At 37.9% G+C, this 27,008-nt stretch overlaps 1 protein-coding gene across 1 annotated transcript in view; it reads right to left on the reverse strand.

Annotated features, from left to right (window-relative positions):
- The window catches only part of eys (eyes shut homolog (Drosophila)), a 158,397-nt gene that overhangs the window by 116,377 nt on the left and 15,012 nt on the right, over positions 1-27,008 (reverse strand). The window contains exons 7-16 of the mRNA XM_022762293.1: positions 24,899-25,003; positions 21,589-21,728; positions 19,672-19,835; positions 19,263-19,516; positions 17,714-17,818; positions 7,280-7,513; positions 5,744-5,866; positions 5,529-5,642; positions 2,196-2,309; positions 961-1,074 (exon numbers count right to left, since the gene is read on the reverse strand). Coding sequence (XP_022618014.1) covers positions 961-1,074; positions 2,196-2,309; positions 5,529-5,642; positions 5,744-5,866; positions 7,280-7,513; positions 17,714-17,818; positions 19,263-19,516; positions 19,672-19,835; positions 21,589-21,728; positions 24,899-25,003 — 1,467 coding nt within the window. The remainder of the gene's footprint in view (positions 1-960; positions 1,075-2,195; positions 2,310-5,528; positions 5,643-5,743; positions 5,867-7,279; positions 7,514-17,713; positions 17,819-19,262; positions 19,517-19,671; positions 19,836-21,588; positions 21,729-24,898; positions 25,004-27,008) is intronic.

Raw genomic sequence — 27,008 nt, forward strand, 5'->3', positions numbered from 1 at the left:
AACAAACCTGTTTATTTAATTTAGTTTTAATCAATTTTTACATATCGTACTATTCCTACAAGTTTCTGTTTTGATTTTTATTATCATATCTTATCATCTACTGTCTTTTTGTTTTCTAATGCCATTGTCCTTCTATTTGCCATTGCTTTTATTGTAATATTTCATTTTTTATTACAACGCAGTTTGAGTTACAACTCTTATATGAAACTATATACTACAGATATAGATAATATACTATTATTATAAATAATAATTTGGTTATTTACAAATATAATTAAAAAAGTTTTACCCTTAATTAGATGTTTATGCAGGTGCAGGTAGAACAGTACCAGCATCATCCTAAATCTAAATTAATTATATCCAAATTTAATACATTCAAGTGGAAAATTCCTATTCTATAACCTACCAATTTATTTTTACAAGAATTATTTATATATATATAGATATATATACACATGCAGACACATAAGCATAGTTAATTAAATAGACATATTTGTGGCAAGTGATAAAAATTTAACATTTTAACTTTGATTAACTACCAATGATCATTATAAAAAGTAGATCCATGTTTTGGCTGAAAACAGTGATCATCCATTAAATCTTAGCTTTTAACCATCTGATCCTCTATTGTTAAATTTTAAAAATAAAAGTGAGTGTGAATCTTTTTCACTGTTGGTGAAATCACCTTTTTTGTTCCATTGATATGCACTGATAGCGCCGTACAGTGACAATAGCTCTTTCCCCTGACTAAACGATGGAAGTTGTCAATTGTGTGGCAGAAGCACCTACCACAATTTACATCTCACTAATTACTCAAGTTTTCTTTATTTAACTACAGGTAGCAAATGAAGATGTACTCATTTTGTTCAGACATGTGAAGTGAGTTCAGACAGGTGAAAATAATAGTATGTGAAGTTAATTAACTTTGCTTTTTGTCCCCATTCCCTCAGTGCTCATTACCTTTAAATGGAGCCACACATAGGCAGAAGTAATTACCAGGCTGGTCAATGCAAGTGGCTCCATTCTTGCAGGGAGATGAAGCACACTCATCAATGTCAAGTTCACACTTTGTACCTTTGACAGAAAAGAACACAGATTGATAAATATGTTATATCGAAAGGTCACTGACTTGTATGTTTGGCAGTTAAAAACTAATCAATGTGTCCTGTAGGTGCTGTAAGGTGGTGCTGTGCTGTAAATCAGGATAGAAGCAAAGCTTTTCTGTCTTACAGATGCCACCTTGTGCTGTTGTCCACACTACAGGCTTGTTCACATCACTGTAGAGCAACCACAACCTTTCATATATAAACAGGAGTTGGGAAACCAGCTCCTTTGTGATCATAAGCTTCAGCACTGCAGTCAGCAATACTGTTTGTAATGCACTGTGAACCAAGCTCTGTGGGAATTATTAGCGTCTATTAGGAAACAGTTCAAATCTGTTACTATGTTTGACTTTTATGGGTGGAAATGCATTATCTTTGTTTTAACTTAGAGTAATTATTCATCTTTGTACTTGAAACAGCTGGCATCACAGCACCACATGTGGGAGAATAATTATTCTGCAAGACTTCAAAATGCGTGAAAGTATTAAACCGCTCTGCCGTCTCCACACTATTTCAAGGAGATGCTGATGGCTACTGATTTTACTTCAAAATGTACCTGTTGTTACTGGAAATACCTACATTTTGAATAAAAATGTAATCATCTGAATGTGTTGTTTTAATTGGTGACAAAGAGTCAGTTGATCTCCATTTTTTTGTCACAAAATAAAAATCACACATGAGCAGCTGCATACAGTAGATACTGTGGTGTGGTTAATTATCTTACCGGGCTTCTGCTAGCATGCTGAAACGCTAATCTAAAATGGTGACCATGGTAAATATCATACAAATCACAGGTTAACATTAGGAGCGTGCTAGCATGCATGTTAGGCTTTAGCTAAAAGCACTACTAAATAATCCTCACACTCATAAGTTCATTATTTGTTAAACCTCTTGAGAAGTGCTGGCTCATTATTGGTACCATGCTTGGTATACAACGTATTAGAAATGCACGTGGATAGAATTGCATTGGAATGCAATACAAAACTAGGTCCTGAATATTTCCAAACATTCCAATATGTGAGAGATGTCACCCACATGGGCTTCACATTCATTGTAAGCTATAAATGTAGCGTACATTTCATTCATACAAACCTGTAAAGCCGGGCGCACAGACACATCCATAGCCATGAGCAAGGTCAACACATGTGGCATTGTGCAGACAGGGAGAGGATGTGCACTCATCTGTGCTGACTTCACAATAATTCCCTTTAAAGACATGACAATAAAAAGAGTCAGTGGTCACAAATGCTCAAAAAAAAAAAAAAGAAAAAGAAAAAGAAAATAGTGTCATACTTTAGCTTTAATTTGTAACATTTTATGACTCATGCTCAGTTTTCAACTTTCACTCAACTTAGCAAAATATATGTTGCATTTGACTTCAAGCCCTTTCATGTAGAATGTGAAATGTGATCACTGGTGACACCCTGAATCCGTTGGCTCCAGTGTTTTAGACAGTTGTCACAAAAATTAAGTCAAACAGATATTTCACATGCGCATTTTGCAACACAGGCAAAATTAATTTGACACTGATATTTTGTTTTGAATATTCAATAAACAGGGACTTTAAGTCCAGATGTCAAAGTTTTAACAGCAACACAACTGCACTGTTCCTCTGGAAAAGCAAGATAATGACACTGTCATCTTTCTGTCCAAACAGAATACTCTATGTGGTTGATATGTATTTATTTCTAAATAATGTGATATAGAATATAGATTATTCTTTTTGTGTTGCCTTCCTTATTTGTTCTCTCTGAAACTACAAAGCAGATGAGCTGTATAGAAACTAATCTGCAAGATAGATTTTTTTTTGGACTATTTCACACATTTGCAGTCTCTGTAAAGCTTTGGAGGAGGCTGCAACAGTGTGAAATGCCAAAGTGAGAAGAGGTCTTTGAATTATAGCAACGTTCCATATAATTACAGTGTACTGTTTGTGCTGCTCCTCTCACACTATAAAGGATAGAGCTTGTTTTATAACCTAATCGCCTCCCATGTGGCTTGACTGTGGTCTGAAGTTTAGCATGAGTTAAGGTCCTCTTAGGACGACTTCCTCTACACTGTATTATCTCTTCTCCCATAATAGGAACAAGAATTAATGAAATAATTTGACTGTTCAGTTGGTTGGTCAGTCTGTTTTGGTTTTGTTTTGGTTTTGTTTTGGCAAGTAGGACAACTTTGCACACAAGATGTTAAGATTAAACGGCTGGACTGGATATTCACGGTCCCCTGAGGGTTACTTATTCTGCCTTTGTGACCTTTATTTGTAATCCACACTTTTATGTGCCTCTTAATTGCCAAGAAATACTGTATGATGGCAATATTCAAGCTCCCACAGGGATAAACCCTGCCCTACATATAAAGTACATATAAAGCCTACATTTACACTATACTCATTAGAACAACTAAGATCAACCAAAAGTAAAACTGGCAAAATCTTTCCTAAAAATTGCACCAAACATCAGAAAATAGTCTCGAAAAAATAAACCTCATGTACCTCACTTCATAAATTTTAAAAAAGAAATAAAAAAACAAGTCACTATTGTTGATCATTGATGAGATGTCATAAAAATAAAAGGTCAGAAAACATATGCAAACATTTTACTGTTTCACTTATGACTTTGGTGGGTTTTTTTTTTTTATACTATTTCAGCTACTTGATTGATGGGCTGTTAAACAGTCCATCCATCTTTTGGTCGATTTTTCTTTCTGAAACGGGCTTTAAATGAGGTTATTTGATTTTCATTAATAAAATTTAATTGAAACATAAGGTGTTTTTCTTTTTCATGATCAAAAAGGGATGAGTGAATAAAAAAAAGAAAAAGTTTCATTTTCTATTGCGCATGACAAAAATAAAATCACCTGTCTCAGAATATGAAAAAAGTTTTGCTCATCCCCTTTTGATCATGAAAAAGGAAAAACTAATGACCAAAATGTCATGCCTAAGATCAACTGAATGCCTATGCTTATCATTTTGTGGTAATGATTTACAGTATTTATAGAAGACGAACAACATCCATGTTTAATCTAACATGCCTTCACAATTAAAAACATCACCTGCCACATACTTTGAGCAGACACAGCCGTTTCCTCTTCACGTAAAAAATATTATCCTGATAGGATTTCTGTGAGTCCTCCGTAACTTTTCCTTAATAAAAAGTGTCCATTATTGATGAGAATTAAGGTTGAATAGAATGTGATCAAAAACTGATTATTCCCATCGATGCTAAAACAGACAGCCAGGGTCCAGTATACCTTTCCACTCCTCCAACACATTTACAGTACCACCTGTAGTTAAAGGAGAAGTAGAACAAGAGCTATGACTATAAAACATTAGGTACAGTGAGTGAAACTAGTTAGATGCTGCCCCAAGCATGAAAAGGTAAATGTACTTTAATGTGATTTCCACAGTTCATTTAAGGGGAAAGAGCGCTTACCCTTTGCTTTTCCTGAAATCTGACCAGAGCCATGTTCCAAATCAAACTCATCAGGGTTTAATAAATGTACGAGTAGGTACATTATTAAAAGTTCAACTCTCAACTTCAATCCCTATATATTTCCACAGAGTTCCACATCACATTTGTTTGCTTTATACCATATTTTACGTGCAGCAGTTGATTGGCATGGAAATGGAAAATGATGAACACCAAGCAGACTCTGGAAGACGCATTTCAAGCCAGTAATAGCTGAACACAGCTTGGCTGAACATTCATGGAGCACAGGGAGATACATTTATAACAGATGGATGGTCAGATGTTCTATATGAACATCATATGACCTTAAGGATTAAAAGCCTGCATGAACACATGATTACACCCTGAAAGTTCAGGCTGCTCAGAGGGAGCAGAATTCAACACACTCAAAAGCGTATCCATATATCTTGTTGGCATTGTGGTGGAATTATCTCTCTAAGAAAAATGTATTTGTGGCAGCAAGACTATTAATTTACGAAATTAAATGACACATGGAAATATTGCATTTTAATTACCACCACTGTTGTTATGATAACCGAATGTGCAATTTCTGGATGAAAGACTGAAAAAGTATCATTTATATTACATTATAAGTTTTCAAATTAATTCATGCTTTTTTTGAAAATGGCTCTCAACGTGACCTTTAAGTATTAGTATTTGTGAAAACTATTGATATATCCTGTATTTATGTATATATTTTCTCTAAATGTATATTATTTATATGGATTCATTTTCATGTTTCTTAGATTATTTGTATGCTCAGTCTGCCTGCGCATCAGGTAGCAGCAACAGCAAAATCTGGTTTTTGTTCTAAATTTCAGACCTGTCACTTAGAGGACATTGGGTATGAAGAGTTGGACTGAACTTGCCGACCACTCATCATTCATCATACAGCAGTCTGTTTGAGCAATGCTGTGCAAACAAACACAGCCGCGGTAAGGTGCATATAAAATACCTGCGACTCCAGGAGGACACTGGCAGCTGAATGAGTTGAGCTCATCAACGCAGGAGCCTCCATTCTGGCAGGGCTGGCTGAGACATTCATTCACTTCAATCTCACAGTTAGTTCCTGAGAAAGTATTAAAGCCGCACAACATTGTGACATATTGCCTCTGTGAATAAAATGTCACTTTAACTGACAAAGAACAACACCAAATAGGTTTCACTTACCAATAAATCCAGGCGCACAGAAGCAGCTGTAGCCATTCACAGTGTCTTTACAAATACTCAGGACTCCACACGGCTGTTCATCACAATCGTCAATGTTCATCTCACAAAACTGGCCTGTGAAACCTGCGGAGAGAGAACAGCTACCTGTTTATACCTCTGCCTGGTGAAGATCTCTGGTCTTTCCTTCTAACTATCTAATAAAATGTACAATTACTGTATTATTAATTAATGACCAAAATTGGATTGTTGCTTTTAAAACTTGACAAAACATACACGGACAACCTCTCTAAACACATGAAGTTATTCAGACGTGATACCACATGATTTATCAAATGTAATTAAAGTAATGACTGGAGCACGAGGGCGACCCGATACGTGTTTCTGCTGACATTTTCTCACTGTTGAGCAGGTGATAGCGGTGATGTACAAACAAACATAGCAGTATACCTACAAAGGCAGAGAAGAAGAAGGCTGCTAGCTAGCAAACATGGATGTAAACAATGTATTAAAAGCATTCAAAAAAATTGATTTTGCCCCTTTTGGAAGGAGGAAATGTGCGCAACGTGTTTGCTAAGCTTCAAGAAGACAATACATGTACAAGAAATCCTGAATGCAAAATGCAAGTTAGGATTGCATTCAGGATTACTTAAACATAAAACCTAAATATATTACAATGCTGCAAATGAGACTTATTTTAATTGTAATTGAGTTTATGTTTGTCTTCAGTAAAATTACAAATTTTTTCAATTCTCAACTCAGTTACTGAAATTGGAGGCTTTTTTATTATAACTGGTCTTTTCTCTGTTCATTTCAACATTTATTTACCTTCGAGGGTTATGCCACATTTTATATTAGCCATGACAGCCAGCCAACACTTAACGTCTTACATGCTGTTCACTTGGAACTTCACAGGAACTTGGTAGGTAATTATGAATAAAAAATGTGAGCTATTTATACCATGAAATAATGTAATAAATTAAATGATTTTCTCATTTTTTTTTATAGTAAGTAAAAAAATAAAATAAAAAAAAAAACTACAAAAAGGTACATTAAGGCAGGTAATAACCTGCACACTAAGTATATAGTAATAACCTGTGACTTACTGTAATTAAAGGTACAGTTACTAAAGTTAATTTCCTTATTTAGTGATGCATCTAATTATTACCTCTCAAATATTAGATCAGGTACTTCCTGTCATATAGTCGGAGTAAAACGCTATGTAACAACAGTATATTCCTTTGATAATAAATCATTTCTTTGATGAAATGCCAACAGAGGACTCCTAGATCCTAAGTGAGCAAACAGACATTCCAAGCATCATCACTGCTTTGAAGTCGGCTCACAAACTGAAGTACTGACTTACACATTTCATATGGCTGTTACGTGTTGTTGCTTAAGGCCAAAGAGATTAGACTCCCACAGAGAAGGAAGCTGAACAAGTGAAAGCATCAAACTGGGAGAATGTCTGCTACGTACATGATTCATTTGAGGAATTGCCGTCATTGGAAACAAGCCCCCGCTGGATGGTGAACCTACCTGGTAAACAATCACACTTGAACCCTCTTGATAGATCCACACACACTGAACTGTGCTGACACAGGCCATCGACACAGTGGTTTATAGGTGTTTTGCAGTGTGGCCCAGTGTAGCCATGTTGACACACACATCTATAAGTATTTGCCAGCTCTTCACAGAGGAGAGTCCCCTCAGGGTCGCAAGGATTCGACACACATTGGTTCACAGATGAGGAGCAGTCTTTGCCATGGTATCCTGTAAGAGGTGGGATCAAAGAAGTGATTGATGTGCTGTGCTGTGTACAGTATCCTCCTGCCTTCCCACGTCTGGCAGACATCATGGATTGTGATTTCACGTAATGCTGTCATTGCCAGTGTTTTTCCTCCCGGCTGATTTACATATTTTATCCAGCCAGAGCATAAAGCGCTAAAACCAAGGAGGGATTTCAGCATCAGTACACAAATTACAGGGGAAAAAAAAAAAAAAAAAAAAAAAAAACTGCAATGTGTGGATTTTTCCACCAATTGTAACTAATTTGTGGATTTGTTCATGAGCTTTCTAATGGTATTCACTTAGAGGTAAAAGCTGATTTGGTGATACAAGAGAAATGAAAAACATTAATGTTTTCACATGCATCAGGGGGCTGAATTCACAAGAGGGAATGATCTAGAATAAACCAAGCACATGACACACTGTGGTTATAATGACAACATAAGATTGGTACTACTTCGTCTATTGCACGTCTACATTTCGAGATGGAATCACTGGAGTAATTGATAAAGTGCCAAACTTGATTCAAAACAAAATCTGAGCTCATCAAATAAATTACAAATCTACTGCATAAACATGATGGTTTAATATACCTGGAAGGCAAATACAGTATATCTCTCCAGTAAAGCTGCGGGAGCAGGTTCCTCCATTCTTGCAGAAGTCAACATCTGATGCACACGCAGAGACAAATATAGAGCAATTCTTACCTGAGAGGTAAATCAAGAATGTTAATTGAGCCTGTTTGTGTTAATTGAGATTAACATAAACTAAGAAAAAAAAAAAACCCATCACATCACCAACATAATGACACATCTCAATTACCTATCATGCAAATGAGTTTGACTGCAGAGAGCAACAGCCATTAATGTGATGAACTAGCATGATGTGTTATGCTTGTGCTCGGTAATGGAGCCAGTAGGAGTGACAGTACGGTATAACTCCTGAGTCTTTGTATTTTCAGTGTCTATCACAGTTTCTTCACACCGCCAAAGGCACATACCATTTATTTAGTCTAGTTTTGTAATCTGCTTATAGTGTCACAGCACAAAAAAACATGAATAGAACTGATGAGGGTACATAAAGGTTCCATTCGCACCACACTAAAATATAAAAATGGAGACTTAATGAACATGTATTAGCAATACAGACCTTGGCATTTTGCCAACTTGAATCATATATGCCCCTCTGATGGATTTAATAAAAGATACACAGCACTTTATTAGATTTTTTAACCAATATATCATCTTTGGATAAATACTTCAGCCTGCATTCAGCTTCTACACGAGCAGAAAGAAAGCTATCTTCATAGTCAGTCAGCTGCAGTCACTCTGAAATTGGTGAATGAGCTCTAACATTAGACAATGGGAACACTTTGATGGTTATCAGTGCTGAAGAGTCATCAATCTACACTATGTTCATTAAAGCCTAAACTATGAAAATGATGACAGAGATAACTCACCAGCAAAGCCCAGAGGACAGATGCACTCATAGTCTGCAACCAGGTCAATACATGTGGAATTATTGGCGCAATATCCATGGACACATTCATCATAGTTGATTTCACAGTTCAACCCCCCAAACCCTGGTATGAATAAGAAAAAAAAAAAGAGAGTAAATCTCATCAGAGTGTGAATGTCAGTAAACACCAGACTTGAGAAGATACTAATTAGGATCAAATTACACCCAAAAGCAACGTTTTGCTGTCGTGAAATTTTACTTGACTTTTTCTTTCTTTTACTGCAAATAAACAAGTGCATGCCGCGAAGAGAAGAACACACCCGAGTCTGCATTCGAGAAAATAGATGATATTTTTTCACATTCGTATTGTGTGTCTGGATGATTAATGTCCTTTCTTGCTGATTAATTTCTAGTTGTATCAGCACATTTGATATTTCAAACATAAAAGGTTAAATTCATGAAGTAAAAGCGAGTGCTGACAATTTCTGACATTTTAGTTCCCCATAAATATATTCCACCGCATGGTCACGCTACAAAATGACTATCATTAGCACTGTCACACACTGCAGCTACAGGAGGCCCATGACTAATGCTTGGCTATCAGCACCATCGGTGCAGGTCAAATTCTCATCATTTCTCAAACTGACCATGGAACCAATTTCCACTTCTCTCCATGTCATAAAATTTGACAATTATCCTGACTTCATTAAAAATGCATAACAGGCTTCACCCGCAATCAAGGTTTAATCAGAGGTATGTCTAACAGGTAAGATGTCAACTGGACCAAGAAATGATCGGGGAAAAAAAAACAAAAAAAAAAAAAAAAACAGCTGAAATGTATTCCTTTGTACCCTAATGATCCAAGTGACGATTTCTGATGGAATGATTTTATGAGATTGGAGAATTTTAAAACGCAAACATATCTGTTCACCTTACAACTGCAGCACAGGAAACAGGAGAAAAATATGTAATTGAAAATAATCACCAATAAAAGAAGCAATCAACATCACGGGGTCAACTTTTGTTGAGAGTTGCTGTTGAGGTTTTGTATTCCGAGCAAATACCACAGCAACTGATTAGTTCCTGCAATTCAGCAATAACAACGCCTATTGTGTGTGTGGTCTGAACAAAATTCTGTTGACTTTCAACCGTCTACAGCCCATGTCCAGACATATTAAGATAAACTTTTTGCTGTCATCTTATCAAGGACATATGGTTATATCAAAGTAGTTATCTACTTTTTTTTGTTCAGGAAAGAAGAATTTGGACCAGACTGAGTACACTGATAAAAAATAGTCCGTACTGAATGTAATGTGCAAGAAACGATCTCTTCATTTGGAAGGAACAATTTAATAACATTGCATGTGATGTTTTTTGATTATCTGAACATACAAAGAAGTTTTTTTTTTTTCTCCAGGGACGAGAGTCTGGGGAATGAGTTCTTGAGTGGATAATATTGAAGAAATTGGTTTGAGGAAGATGGAATTTCTCTTGTAATTGTCGAAATGATTAAAAACACAGCTGATTATTAAAAAGATCTGAGTGGCAAGATATTCTTTTTGGTTTTCAAAGAATAAAAACGATGGCCTTTTTGTTGATTGTAAATCTGGGCTTGGGGCTGCTTGGAAGACTGGATAAAGGGAACAAACTCATAATTAGAAAACAGGCCCTGAGACAAAGTAGGTTGATCATTTTTACTGTACATATTGATACTCATGCTCAATTAACTGCACTGGGGGATGTGGTTAAGTTTATACAAAGTGTACATGGGATTTATATACCTTGTTACTGCAACTGAAATCTGTATGTGTTATGTCATTACGGTATTGAATATTGAATAGTTGTAGCTGCATTCATATGTTGTTTATAAGACGTTATAAGATGGGTTTTTTCTTATATCCTTGTTGAATATCAGCACCAAATAGAAGAAGGTACTCGCTTGTTGATTTAAACTGTAGCTGAGGTGGAAAAGTCTTTTTTTTTTTTTTTTTATCTCCATTTATCCACAGGAATAAGAAAAACACCAAACAAAAGAGTGGAGGAAAAAAAAAAAAAATAGCACAGAGGTGTTTGTGAATCGCTTTTCCATTTAAACCAGGGGTCACAACAGCGGAGCTGAAAGCAGCTGGTTGCACACTTTTTAAAAACCAGAGAATCAAAGATCTGAATTAACCACATAATCTTATCCTCTCAACTACTGCGGGATCTACAGTAATTGCACTGCAACTTACCCTCTGAGCAGAAGCACTGATACTGGTCAACGCCGTCCACACAAATACCACCATTCTGGCATGGCTTTGACTCGCAGTCACTGAGATTTACTTCACAAAACGATCCTCCAAACCCTGCAGCACATTTAAAAAAATAAAAAAAACCAAACTATTATTGGAATCTTTTTGCCCGGTTTCATTCCTCAGCCAATTAGGATCAGCATGACTTTGTTTTCACAAACAAAAGCTGCTTTTCAAAGCTTGTATTGATTCAAAGAGCTTGCTGGGCACATGCAGACTCAGCTCACTGGATCATTTAATCATGTTTAATAAGAGCCAGTCATTGCCCTTCTGATTTATTACATTAAAGAAGCCAAATCCAGTGATTTTTAAGATCAAAGTCAATCTATACACAACAGGAACCACATGAAACAAATAACATGCATCAGTGCACATGTGTAAACGCTCCCACACCGTACACACGTACACACACACACACACACACACACACAGACACACCAGCACAAGCCATTAAAGAAAAAGAAACCTGTCGGTGCTTAAGCCACATTATTGCTGCTGCTGCTACTCAGGCTGTATGTAGGTTAACCTCACCCTTAACTACCACACACATTTGTTATGTGCGTACAATAGTGAGCGTTTCACACAGTCAGCCAAGGACTGAGCAGAGCGTATGGGTGCCGAGATGCTCTTCACAATTAGATGCGTGGAGAATGAATATAAAAAGAAGTCGTGGAAGCCGTCTTACTGCAGAATAAGCAGGTTTCCTCCAAAATAAAACTGTGGCGTTATACAAAAAAAAAAAAAAAAAAAAAAAAAAAAAAAAGGGTTTCCCCAAAAAAAAAACGTGGGGGTTAAAAAAAAAAAAAAAAAAAAAAAAAAAACGAGAAAAACAACAAAAACAAAAACAACTGCTGCATTGCAAAAACCTGCTAGATGACAAAAAACTCTCTCATGCCAAGAAGGGGCTTTTGATGAAACAACAGCTTCTGGAGCTCAAATAAATTTATGGCAAAAATAAGTCTTGCACTGCAAAGCTGCTCCTTTGAAATAAATGCTAATGTAAAACAAAAAGATACTGCTGTCAAAAATTGTTTTGGAGGTTGTAAAAACACAATTATCGCCTTGCAAAACCTGCTCTTCAAGAAAGTTTAATCACTTAGAAATCTAGGAGGAATTTCCCCAGCAACTTTCATAACGAGCCTGAACTGTATTTGATACATATGACTCAAATCATACATCAAAAATACACCATGCCAAGTTCATCCAAGCATCCTCAGTTCAAGGATATGATTTAGTGTAAGTACTAAATACTAGGTCAAAAAGTTGACAGCGTGGGATATACAGTAAGGCGAGGGAGGGTGTGAGTAACATGTTTTGCAGCACATTAGGTTGGCAAGCATTAGATAATATGGATGCCAAGACTGCCGACCTGAAACATCTAGACAAGACAGCACCTCGCAGTTTGCCCTTGAGAAGTGATCTGCGGGGAGCAGCTCGCCGCAGGTTGCTTTCATTTACATAAGAAATCACTCACAATCCTTCACTTTGACATCTGGCGAGCGCGAGTGCAACAGGAGTAATGAAGTTATGGTTATTGATTGGGTTACATGAACTTCTATGTAACAGCCAGTCACTTGAAAACAGACAGCAAGAGCTTGTGTGGAGTAGAGTCGAGTGAATTTTGACTGGTTTGACAGGTAAAACGTCTGTATTTCAAGTATCCTAACTGCATCCAGGAATAAGCTACATGAGATCCTGTGTATCTGCACACAGTATCATAGTGGCGCTCTGTCACTTACTGCACATAAAGCCTCGACTTGCAAGACTCCAAAGCCTCGTTACCCCCGGCGAGCTTCGGAGTATCTAACAGGTCAAGCCTCTTCCACTTACTCCTGTGTTGTCCCTGTCACTGCTGGCAGCTACTGCTGTGATAACACTGTCATCCTCATGGAGGGGAATCAGAGAGACTTGACCTTGACTGACACAAAAACATGTTTTTTTCTTCTTTTGCAGGAACTATCAAAATAATCATAATGTTAAAGTTAAATTAATCTTAAAGTTATGAAAAACAGTACAGAACTTTTTTTATTTTTTTAGGAAGTAGCGCATAAGAAAAAAAAGGTTGATTCACAGCTAAATATTTCCTGAACAGTAAATCTCACTTTGCGCAAGCATGAGATGTAGATGTATACAAATGCAGATTCTCACTCTTGCCATGTGCTTATTTTCCACTTGATAATGTACCTGCAAGATAAATATAATATATATATATTATACAATAAATAATATATATAATTCCCGTTAAAGATCTTGCTCACCTCTTTCACATGTGCAAGTCACATTATGCCCATCCTTGGTCTCAGTGCACATTAAAGTGTGTTCACTGCAGATTCCAAATGAGCAAAGGTCAATATCCACGGAGCAATCTTTCCCCTTGAATCCTGCAGGCAAAATTGACATCACAATGTAAAAAAAAGAAAAAATTAGCAAAACTTGGGAAACAAGCAATAATCACTGGTCTCACAAAGCTGCAGTAACACACACACACACACACCTTGTAACACACATTTATGCGCATGTACGTTTTATTAGGTAAAGACACCTTTTCTTCAGCAGATTAATGGGGGTATTGATTCCTCCCTGTGCAATCTACCTGCTATGCAGTATGCTAATTGAGTGAATCATTGACAGAGACCCACCCTACCAAACTGATCTATATCACATTTATCTGCCCCACCAAAAGCCCGTCTGCATGTCACTGATAGATACCCATGTCAATATCTATTGTTGTAAATAAAGCACAGACAGATGGTGCGACTGATACATGTGTTTGTACAAATACAGATGACTTAAAGGGAGAATCCTTCAATAGATTACTGTGTATCACATGTGGGTGCCCATTAGTTAATGTGAGAGCGATATAAGAGTTTTTAAAAGAAAAATCTTTCACACATTCAGACTGAAAAAAAAAAAAAAAAAAAAAAAAAATCTTTAAACCAGAAGCCTCTAAACAGGAAGAATGTGCCCATCTCTACATCACATCAATCTGGGTGCAGTCAGTGTCTGCAAAGTAGGTCTCACTCACTGGCAAAGGAGAGGAATATTTCAACACTTCCTAATGCAAATTCCTTCTGTTAAGACACGGATACACACAAAGAGCATTTATATAAGATCATGTAGCACGTTTAGCTGTAAGCACTCTCCATCGTCTTTACATTGTAACCTGTATCCATAGCTGCGCGCTTTACATCAACACATCAGTCTAGATGTTTGATGACCTTCCAACTACCCTTTTCCCATCATATTATATATTGCCTTGACTAGTTAATGGACAGCTATTGCCTCCAACAGAGTGTTTCAGAAGTGTTTAATAACCAATTGTGCATGCAATTCACTCTGAGGTTAATGTTGCATGAAGGAATGTCACATTTACAGTGTCACCATCTCCAAATGGGACTCCCTATTCTGTGTGACAGATACAAGCAGCTCAGCCCCAACTCTGCTGCACAAAGACAGGCCGAAAGTGAAACTCACAGTTTTTCATTTTTTTTTATCTTAAAACGCACATTAACAAGACATACCATAGTGTTTTGTTGAATACATTGCAGCCATTTACTCATGTACTCATGTTCAGTGGTTAATGATAACAGCCATGGGTCATAACTATCCCTTGGCTCTGAGAGCTGCTGTTCATCAGCTTATTTAATCATCTCTCATCAACAACGGCTCTGGTTGCTTCACTGAGCTGAAAAACTGAAAATCATGTTCTTGGATAGAAATCACCAAATTCAGATGTTACTTCGAAGTCAGTTTAATAAATCAAATGAGCGTTACGGTTATGTACGATTAAGAAATCTGGATTTAGTTTGTGTAGTTCATTACCTCAGCTGAAGAGGTTCTGTTTTTTTGGCCTTGTACCTGTGCATTAGTTAGCAGGGTAAATACCCAACAGAAGTCAGTGAAATTTGGTGAAAAAGCAGGCAAAGGGTCAAGGAAGGAGATTAGTTTTCAGTTCTGAGCAAAATCTAATAATGTTCTCCCTCTGTGCTCATGTGTGAAGCACCACTGGAGAAACAACACAAATTTTTTTCCCTGTGTTGCTCATTTTAAGAAAATATAAGCCGATTTTCCAACAATTCAAATGTTTGCTAATCTGTTTCAAAACCGTTCCTCCTAAATTTCATCTTATCTTTGCTATATTTTTGGTTCTTAAATTATTTGGATAAGCCAGTGACAAGGCTCAAAACATTTTCCTGGTGTTGGTACTAGACATCCTGTAGCTGTGGGCTTAGAGAAAATGTCACACTTGCTGAATGTGTTCTGCAGTTGTAAAAAAAAACAAAAAAAAACAAAAACAGCAGCTTTATGAATATAAACGGTACTAACGTCATGGTAATGAGTCTGACTCAGTCGTGACAGGATTTAGGCATTCTCCAAAAACCATGGCTGCCATCAACTTATCAGCACAATTGTCAATCACAGTGTGTGTTGTGATGCAGATTAAACAACCTTGGCAACCTTGGCTGAAGTATCCCTAAGAGTTTTACTGCAAAACAACTGGAAGACACATAAATCTGAAAGCAGGATTGGAAAATAGTGATGGTCTTTTCTAATTCTTTGTTTTTGTTTTGTTTGTTTTTTTGTTTTTTTTGTGTTCTTTGTGAGGAGAAGCAAACAAACCTGACAGACCATTTATCTAATTGAATTTCTGAAATGATAAAGTGATCAAAAACACCTGCCTATAAATCTGTCAATGAAATTACAACAGTAATGGAAGCTTTACTGACACACCGGTGTTCTGTTTTTGCCCAAATCTAATTTGAGCAAAAGGCAGAAAAAAAATAGTAACAGTGATGCATTTGCTGTGTCTGTAATGTCATAAAAACGCACCATGTAACAGGTGCTGTACATGTTTCAAGGCAGTAAATATTTTCATGACCTCACCCTCATTTGTGTTGATTTATTGTGCAGTGAAACAGAGGCATATCTGGTTGAGAAGTAAAACAGAGAACCTAAACATGATGCACAGTAACAACAAAACATTGGTGATATTGTGTCACTACATTAAATTCAAACTTAAGCAGGAAGATAGACTTTCGACACAATACAAATATTACAAACCCAGAATAACCCGTGTAGTTCTTCTGCCTTTGTGAAATATACTAAGAAAATAATTTACCAAAACTGACTCGTTGCCCAGTGGTAGAGTGTATTTTGTGTTCTGTCAACACCTGGGTTTTGTGGATTTTATTTCTCAAATATTTGTCTGTAAATCCTGTTCTGGGGATTGTGGCTGTTTACTATTGAATGTGACATTGGACTTGTAATGCCAAGTGGGCCGGCTGCAGCATTCTGACTTGTGCAATCAAGTGGTGATTAAGTATGTTATTACCAGAGGCCATAGTAAAATCAGCCGCATACTGAAGAATGCAACACCTCCTTCTATTATGAACTGATTATGGATCCTTTCCGGAACACGTTTTATAAAATGTTGAACATATAAAATTTGTAAAACAGGTTGTCACTTGATTGTAGGACAATGCTGAAAACTGAATCTAAGTTTAATTAGGGAAGTCATGTTTACATGCATCAGCACTGAGCAAGACAGAAAACAGTGTTGTTTTCTTAACTGAGGTTGATTTTAAAGGTCCCATATTGTAGAAAGTGAGATGACGATGTCTTTTTTGTTTATAAAGAAGGTCTAGGTGCTACATTAATAATGTGAAAGTCTCACAGAGAAATGCACGCAGCCGGTGTTCAGAAACTGTGTCTTAAAAACATGCCATCAGGACATCTGGAACTTTGTGATGTCACAACACAACAGTCACCACCCTCAGCTACACTCCCAGCACAGCCCACCTGGATCCAGCAGGATTTTATTTCTCCACATTTTTACCTGAAATCTGCTATATTTGTCATTGATCGCTCAGAAAACAGTCAGTCAATCAGAAGAGAGGATCAGAGCCTTTCTTCTGATTGGCTCACCAACCTCTTGTTACCAGAGCTCCAGGGAAAAGCCCTAGAGGAGATGTAAAACTGCACTGATATGTTTTTCGGTATTTAAACCCACAAATATATCTTCTTATGAATATCAACAATTAAAATAAAACAACAGAAAAGTGTAAAATATGGGGCCTTTAACTTTGATTCTTCAAAATAAATGTGAAAAACTAATAGTATTTTATTTTTCTAACCTCTGCCCATTATACAGATTTATTACTTCTGCTTGCTTTGTTTAGAGCTGCTTATTTTCCCCAGTTTCTAGCCTGAATTCAAACTTTTAAAACGTCTAGTGTCTCTGATAATTCCTGTCTTTGCCGTATTTGGAAGTGCATCTTAAACTAAAAGTGATAAATGATCACAGTCAACAAACAGGTTTGTATGTTAATGTATGAAAATAAACTCTTCATGTATTCCCAAGGTACAGTACACAGAAAATGAATAGCATGATATTTTTGTAAACATGCTCAATAATACACAAGTAGTTGGTACTTACCAAAAGGACAATGACAAATGTAGTCATTTATCAGATCCATACACGAGCCTCCATTTAGACAAGGCTGCGACCAGCAATCATTTACATTCTCAGAGCAGGTCCTTCCTACACGATAAAAAGAGAAACAAATAAACTCGACTTAATGCCACCGAGAATGCACTTTAAAATGTTTCTGCTAATAAATCTAGCTGCCACTGAGGACATTTAATGATTATTGGAGGTTTTGATTATTTTTTTAACAATGAGCGGCACCTGGTTTATTAAAGACAGGGTTTCATTTCATTGAGGCAGCTGATTACCTCTGATTCTACTGCCTCAAAATGTGATTGAATGATTACGTGTTCAGCACGTTGTAGTTTGTATGTATGCATAAACGGTGTAACCTCAATTTCAGTGTCCTCTGGGCAAGAGTTAGATATGGAGTTGATTTAATATTTTACTGATAAATTTAAAGCTCCACTAGGCCTGGCCTCTGGCGATATTTCAGACCTCTTAGTTTTCTGATCCAGAGAGTTCAGAGAGAACTAACAGCCTGACTTCTGCAGGCACTGCTGTTAAAATCTGCAATACTGTCTGCACCAAAGGTAATTGTACTTTTGCCATCATGACCCCACACACTGGCAAGCACTCTGTTAATCACACAATGTAAGATCCTCAGATAATTAAGGTAGCTGCTGACTCTACCTCCAGCCCAAATATACTGTACAGGACACTGTCTACTACACACTCTGTGACTGGTATGATACTGAGCCAGCTCCTATTGCCAGCCAGTATTCATTAATTTACCTACTTACACTTTACTGCACCACTGTTCACATCACTCATGGCTAAGATTTACTATGTAGTGGGTAATGCTAACAATCCCACTGTGCTAAATGCGTAAGAAACAGACAAACTATAGTTTTAATATACAAAATCTCATAAGTAACCAATTTTGACGATTCATTTCCAGCTGATTTTGGTGTCATTTCTGATGTAAATTGGTGTTTTTTTAAGTGTTGAACCAGCAGGTTTAAAAATAATCATGACATCAACTACATTGATGTGCAACAGGTAACCTTAACTGAGTTTAAAACATCTGTTAAACATGGCACAGGCGTTATACATTCTCTCATAAATTAGTAAATTAAATAATTCTTCAGGGAAATATATTGCTGCATCCATTATTGCAATGAAATGGGGCAAATAAAATATTTTTATGTTGCTATAAATCTAGTTCTTATGCAAAATAATTTATAAAAAGACTAATATGACTAAGAAAACACACGCGTGCTACATCTTTGAATTTCAATCATTTCTATGTAATCTACAGTATAGTAATTCAAATTTTATATATACTTCCATGTAACTCGGCCTACATATTTTCCCTAATCGCTGTTACATATCAAATTTCAATGTGAAAAGCTTTACCGTGTGAACTTTTCACATTTTCTGGTTCTAACTTCTCAACATTTAAACACTAAAAACCTGCTCTGAAATCTGATATTCCTGTGGCCAGCCACAGTAAAGGCTGTAAATAGACTCTCATTTGCATCAGATGGTCTCATACCCTCAAACCCTGGGGGACAGTGGCACCGATAATCACTGATTAGGTCCACACAGGTGGCACCGCTTGCACAGGGGAAGCTGTTACACTCATTTGTTTCCAGTTCACAGAGCGACCCTTCAAATCCGAGCATGCAGCGGCAGGTGAAGTTATACTGCTGGTCCAGGCAAACACCGTGTTCAGAGCAGTGATGACCAACACAGTAATCAATGTCCTCTTCACAGCGTACGCCTGTGTATCCTCTGGGACAATGGCAGCTAGCAACAGATTAAAGAGAATTTCTTAATACTGTATAGATTAAAAGGAATTCCTCGTACCCTGAAGGAGGAGAACAGTAAATGTCACGGCTTTTGCAATCATTGACATTCTGGTGCCTGAATGGCCGGAAGACAGTTAAGATTTCAACGCTCACCTGTAACCATCAATCCCATCCACACAGGTGGCTCCATTTTGACACCGATGTTGAACACAATCATTGACATTTATACGGCAGTTGTGACCAGACCAACCAGGCGCACAGACACAGGTGTAGCTGCTGGCATTATTCAACACGCAGCGTCCTCCGTTGGCACAGGGCTGTTGATAGAGGATAGATCAGTGAGATACACATCATAAGAGAAACGCTGCTTCATGTGCAAAAAGAGAAATTACTTCATCTTGTACGGTAACATCTTATATTGGACTGAGCACATTCTGGTCTAAAATATAAGCATTATTTTACAATGTAACTTCGAACCATCTCTTGTTCCTGAACGCCTGAAAATGAGCTTCATTACAGCCACATGACACACTCATGAATACCGATTCATGCTTTATACTAGATTCACTCAGTATTCCATGTAGCATCAACATCATGTCTTACAAGACAAGATCAATTGTCATTGAGGGCTAAAGCTCCCAAGAGTTCTGCTTAACAAAAAGACAAGCCTGGTAGTCGGTACATGTGTCGGTACATGTGTATACATACATATATATATATATATATATATAGAGGGTAAACAAAGGGGCAGAGGAAGCACTGGCTTGTGGGAAGGTGTATAATGCAGACATCATGGCATTTCTGTAAGGGGGCCAACACGGGCCTTGCTCCACAGTGAGTGATCATCTCCATCTGTCATGTGAAGAAGCTTCTTTGCTCAGGTTAGGTTGTTTTTGTTATTTTTAAACGCGGAGCGGCGATTCATCCACACACAAAGAATCCTGCGCATTCAAAAATACAGACATTGCGAATCTTAAGCAGCATTCATCCGCGTCAGGTGGCAGAGGCTTTTCAGTCCGCTGTCCCCTTCGTGCATGCCAAAAGGCAAAAAAACCCCCAAAAAAACAAAACCAAAAAAAACCCCTGATAAACAATGACACAATTCCAGCTTTGTCTTCCTCGTCCACGACTGTTTAAAAACCTGGAGGATGTGCAACCACATTCAAAATAATAAAAAAAAAAGAAGAAAAAAGAACAACATAAAAATGTGTTTCAATTATTTAAATATGCAGGATACTGAGAATATACTGCATACTTCAGCTGTTTTTTTTATTAGAGACAGGTAAAGGTCAGAGTCTGTTACTTGATTACATTTGTGTATTGCTTCTTCACACACGTTTCACGCAGCACAATTTCAGGAGTCACAAGGGCACGAGCGGTGAATTCCCTCGTTAGTCAAGAACTGAACACAACTTTCTTCCAGCACACTGTACAGCTTCTGCACCAGCTGACTGCTGTGTTTATGGATTATCACATTTGCTGTCAGTCTTCCTGTGGGACTTATGCTCATGTATATCCCCGAGTAACAACAAAGGATTAACCCACGTTTTATGAATAACATACTGAATTAATATCGGATACCTTCTCACTTAAGTTCTCAATGTTCAAGTTCGGTTTGTTGTGACACTTTGCAAATCTCTTAAGAGGTTACTATACTAGTCTCTAATGCAACATATGAACAAGAGTGTTTTAACCCATGAGAGACAGCGCGTCCCGCATATGTATTCAATTATGGGTTGATTAACTTCAAAATACATCCATAATGTACAATCCGGTGAGTTCTATGTCAGTCCTGTGCTCTTACACAACAAAAACAATCAGTATGTAAACCCCTTTAAAAAAAATTGGCTAGAGAATTACATAAAACCTGATTCATTTGCTTGCTATGGTTCCCTGCTGTTGTAGTAATGCTGCTGCACTGTTGTAGAGAATACATAGAAAGAGCTTGAAGAGAAACAAACAGAGGATTGTGAGCTCTTTAAACATGTATGAGCCTTAAGAGGAATAGTTAACATGTGGATACAGAATAGCAGATGAGGACAAATAGTCCATTAAGATGTTTTTACCCACTTGAAAGTTTCGAGGGCAGGCGACACGGCAGGTGTATTCGAGACCGTCTGGGAGATCCAAACACTGAGTCTTTGGTGGACACGTGTTGTTGGGCAGCGCACAAGCATCTATGTCGACTTCACAATTCGTTCCCAGAAAACCTGCAGGAAAAGATTTCATAGTTAATGCAACTGATGCAACACTGAGCCAGCAGAAAGTAGATCTGTAATCAGTGCCGCAATCCCATCTCTAATTTATGTCTCTGTACCAGGCCAGCAGCTCTATATATTTAATAAACAAGGCCAAAATTGGGCCAATTGTGGGTCGTCTGGAGGACTGGCCCCATTTTGAAGCGTAGTCAATGTGCCACAGTGCCTCCCTGAATTTCTATTTAACTTGAGCCTCAGTTTAACTTTATCTCTAGTTTGAATAGGCAAACTTTAGTATTGTGCTTCCTATTTTTCCCATCTAATCCCTCCTCTTCTTGCCTCTCTGGTTTTAATACTTGTGTTTCTGTAACAATTATCAGACTTTGTGGTCGACATTTTGTCATGTCCCTAAAAGGAAAACCCTGATTACTAGGAATTGGACATAATGTCTAATGTTTTTCTCCCAGATATGATACATTTGGCATCACCTATAGTTGAATTAACCATAAGATAAGAGAAATTAATTCTGCAAGCTTTAGGAAAGTCAAGACTGCATTCATTTGGCTTTATACATGTACTGTTGCTGAGGACATGTGTTATTGAGATGGTACAATATAATATATTCAGTGGCAGGCAGGGCTTAGAAAATGGAATAGACCAAAGACTTATAATTCCACCCATGTCTTAAGACTTTGGTCTTAAGACTTTGGTCTTAAAACACGTGGTCCAGAACTCAACGGACTATTTCCCGACGTTGTAGAAACCACTTCACCATGAGAAGATGCAGCAGATGAGGCATATGAGCGGAAGAGGCTTACGTTTACTGAGATAACAGATGAGATTTAGTAGCAAGGCTGGAAAGCCAGCATATGCCCTGTGGAATTTCGTTACCATGGATCTGTGGCCACATCTAGTACCAGTTTACTCAGGGAGTTAGGGATTCATGATCGGGGATTACGGCAGGCTGCAAAGGCAGCTTCAGAGGAAACTGAAAAGAGCAAGCAAGGGCCCTGGCTAAAAAGAAAAGGCACCAGCTTGTGTGCAGAGGATGGGTCTCTATCTAGTGTTAAAGATGGGAGATACGATTATACAGATATGTATAATCATCTTACACCTTTAAGAGCTTTTTAGCATAGGTCCACAATGTGCAATTCTACGCTCACTGTTGAGTGAGAGCATAAATCCAGTCATGTATGTTCCTAAATGCTCAGACAGGCCAGTGCGGATGAGTACAGTCCTGATCCATGCTCGGAGCAGGTGCAACGGGGGCGGCACACGGTAACTGTTGAGCCTTCTGGGGTGTCGTGGGTCTAATTCAACTTGACATCTGTGATGGGAGGTTCCCCCTTGATAACCCCAGTGACATAGCCATCAGCCCACCCCCTCAGTCTTCAAACAGCACAGCCAGATTTCCACAGCCATGCTCACCCAAAAAAAAAAAGCACAAGGGACAGTTACATAAGATCTGTTTTATCAGGGAATGTGTTAAAGGAAAAAAAAAAAAGAAAGAAAAAAAAAGCTGACTTTTGTCGTATAAATGGTCATCTTCAAATGTTTCTGCTTGGACTGGCTGAACACTGTCATTTCAATTTTGTTTTTTGTTTTTTTTGTTATTTTTTGTAGGATCAGCATTAGAATCACCAACACAGCTGATATAAAGCCGTCTTTGTGAGATGTTTTCCCTACTCAGTAAATTCCTATTTGTAACTAAAGCAGGATTAAGTTTCTTATTATTGCATTATCAGTTGTTATTCCGAAAGGACCTGGGTTTGAACCTGCTGGTCTTTGTGAGTCTGCAAGTTCTCCTTGTGTCTGTAAGGATATCCTCCAGTTTCCTCCCTGAGTTCAAAGACATGCCAGTTAAGTGAACTGGAAACTCTAAATTCCCTGTAGGTACGACTTTGTTTTTCTGTCAGTGTGTGAGCCACGAGACAGACTGGCAGCCTGTCCAGGGAGTGCCCCATGTCTCACCCGATGGATGGATGGATGGATGGATGGATGGATGGATGGATCATTCACAGTCCTATATAAAGTTGCACCTCAGACACTTCAAGGGCTGACCCAATTCATCAGTTGATGAAAACACAATGCCACCATTGAATATCACCTTAAATAGTGACTCTAACGTGCCTTGCTTTAAGCAACTGATGAGGCAAAGGGACTCTGTGACCCATGTGTCATTAACACTGGTATCGTCCTTTAATGTTTAATTGGACAAGAGTGAACAAACATAATGTTTCATTACCATCCATGTTCCATTTCCCCAAAGAGACAAATTATTTGCTGAGAACAACAGCTAAAAATAACAGTTGCAAATTCTTGTAAGAAAAACATCCCATGGCCTCCAAGATGCTCTGCCCACAGTTTCTTTGGTCTGTATGTGCAGTATAATGTTCCGGTAAAGTGGGTAAGAGCAATTGCCAGGCACACTGACTGTGCCGTGCCAACAACAGAGACCTCCTGCGTGTGGTCCATCAGTGTACGTTCAGTGAATGTAAATTTAGACACAGCCGGCGAGGCACAATAAGCAATTACAGGAAAATTATATTAATGGGAGTTTCATAATATAATATTTGCACAATTTGGTTGCATTATTGAGCTCTGGCAATGAGCTTGGTGATTACTCTGAGCTGTCAATCACAGGCCAAGACTGTAAACTGATACTGTGAATAATGCGACTAAGCCTTGTTGCCTCTGTGCTGCACAACGTGGGATGTTTTGATCAGTATTTTTCTGAGAGGTAAGCTCTTTTGTAACTGCTTATTCATGACTTTGCTTCATAATAAAAGGCATTTACTTAAACATGTCAGGAAGTAGGAAAAACATAATTTGACCCTTTATTCATTAAATGGGGAAAAAAATAGAAAAAATATTTTGTGTTAACAGAGTATAAGTAAAAACTATGATTCATGTAATGAATTAATTCATTCTGACTTCTTTCACCTGATGTCCATAGGCATGATGTGTCACAGTCTAGAGAAGCCTGCTGGCAAAGGCCAATCACCTTTAGTTCTCAGCGTACAGTGAAACAGCCGGAGGGGTCCTGGCTGACGATCTTTCACCACATTCACTGCATAGAAGTTTAAAAGGTCTACAATGCTGCCTGCTAACCACAGCAACAACACTGTGATATCACTTACACATTATTACAAAGCTCCAGTTATGGACAAAGCCCAACATACCTGTAGGACATTGGCATTTGTAGCGTCCTAGTAAATCAGAGCATGTGCCGTTGTGCTGACAGGGGCCGGAGTCGCACTCGTTGATCTCAGTCTCACATTTTGTTCCTGTGAACAAAAGCAAACAAAAAAAAAAAAAAATACTGCAATTAGCTGCATCTGAAGTGCATCCCTATCCTCACACAGAGGATGAGTCGTATAACTGTGCATTGAATTGTTGTTGGGAAATACATTTATTTACTTTCCAAGAGTCAAACGTAATCATGCCACCCTCTCAACAGATAAATTTATTCTTAGCATATGGATTTTTGGCCAAAAGGCAAAAATAAATTTGCCTACCAACAATTGTAAAGTACAGTAATTAACACGTATCTCGTTTGTTTCATCTGCAGGAAACCCTCAGTGTAGAAATGCACAAGAAAGTAGTGTTTTTTTACGAGGGTTATGTGCTGCACTGTCTCTTCAGCCAGGTTAGCCGTTTCCCCCTGCTACCTGTCTTTATGCTAAGCTAAACTGACTGGCTGCTGGCATTACCTACATATTTACATATTAGTGGTATAGGTGTAACAGTAATTTTGTTCTTTCATCAAGAAAATAAATAAACATACTTCCCAAAATGTTCATTGCCTACAACTGTCTGATCCCCTTTTCTCCTGAAACAATAATTAGGCCACAAACATTCCTTTACAAAAATGCTGTAGGATGCAGGCGGCGATCCCCTGGGAAAGCCAACAGAGATTTCATGGGTGGACTGGACTGGTGGACTCACTTTCTTGTTAAGAAAATGGACACTTAATAATGAGCTTTGTCTTGGCTGAAGGGAGCAAATGAGGTGGGGGATGTGGGTTGCTTGATAGGAGATTGGCTTGGTGCTCAGCCGCCTCAGCAGCTGCTAACTCTACCACTGTGGTTGGGGGTGGGTGTCTTCCAGCGCAGGTTATTAATTTCAAATGTCCTATCATCAATAACAGAGGAGCAATGACATGTAGAGAAAGTCCCTTCTTGACAGCGGCAACCTCATGCTACAGCACAAACACTATGATTGATGTGATCTGCACAGTATCTGCTACAGGTCGTTATATACAAAATATGCCACGCCGTGCAGTAGCAAACTATACAAATTTGTCCTGCTAAAGTCTGAGAAACGCCTACACTCATTTATGGCTGTGCATGAAATCAATTATGTAGTGTTGTAGCCTCTTTTAATGAAATGTTACTGATATGAAATAGGGTTTTTGTTTAATATGTTTATTTAGCAACATCTGAAAAAGTCTAAAATGTTCAAAAATAAAAAATGATATTGAAGGTCAATGTGAATTGAAGAATCTTTTGTTGGCTTATGTTGGCAAAACTCTTCCAGCTCTTGAGCACAATCATTATTCATCTACAGGTCCCTTTAGGCCAGAGGATTCCTATTTGCTAGATAAAAGGTTTAAATGCAAAGACCCTGTTTATTTGAGGTGAAAAATTACAGATGGTTTCACAATTTGTCCTTTACGCACAAACCTGGATCCTCAGTAGATTTGAACTTTTTACTGCATAAAGCATTACACTGCATTTCATTTTATTATCATGTACACAATTAAAAGAGAATGAGGATGCGTATGAATGAGGCCGACAAAATATATGCCAAGAGTTTGTTGGTCTGTGAAAAATAAAGCCTTCGAAAATGAAACCCGAATGCCGAGGCTCGGGTAATGTATCCTGAGTTATGATCTGTGATAGAGTACTGTGGGGTTTCTGGGCAAAGCTCGAAATTAAATTGGCCTTTCTATGCTGCATGGCTCGAAATTCCAAAGCGAAAATCCCAAGATGCCAGAAAATGATGAATTCTATCAGTCACTAAGACCCGCCATGGTGTAAGAGACAATTTTCCATTACTGAAGTGGCAACAGATTTGAGCTTTGAACAGAGGGAAAAAATCTTGTTCATGTAGTGCTATGTAAGGGCTTATCTGACTGACAGGTGAGTGTGTCAGGACTTAAGGCTAGATGGTGAAAATATGCTATAGGCCAAAACCTGAGAGCACTGGGGAAGGAAGAAAAAAAAAAATCATATTCACTGGTTGTTTAAGCAATAAAACAAGGGGAGAACAATGCTGTGCTATACCATC

The sequence above is a fragment of the Seriola dumerili genome, unplaced genomic scaffold (assembly GCF_002260705.1).
Source record: "Seriola dumerili isolate Sdu_G_001 unplaced genomic scaffold, Sdu_1.0 BDQW01000024.1, whole genome shotgun sequence".
Lineage (NCBI taxonomy): Eukaryota > Metazoa > Chordata > Actinopteri > Carangiformes > Carangidae > Seriola > Seriola dumerili.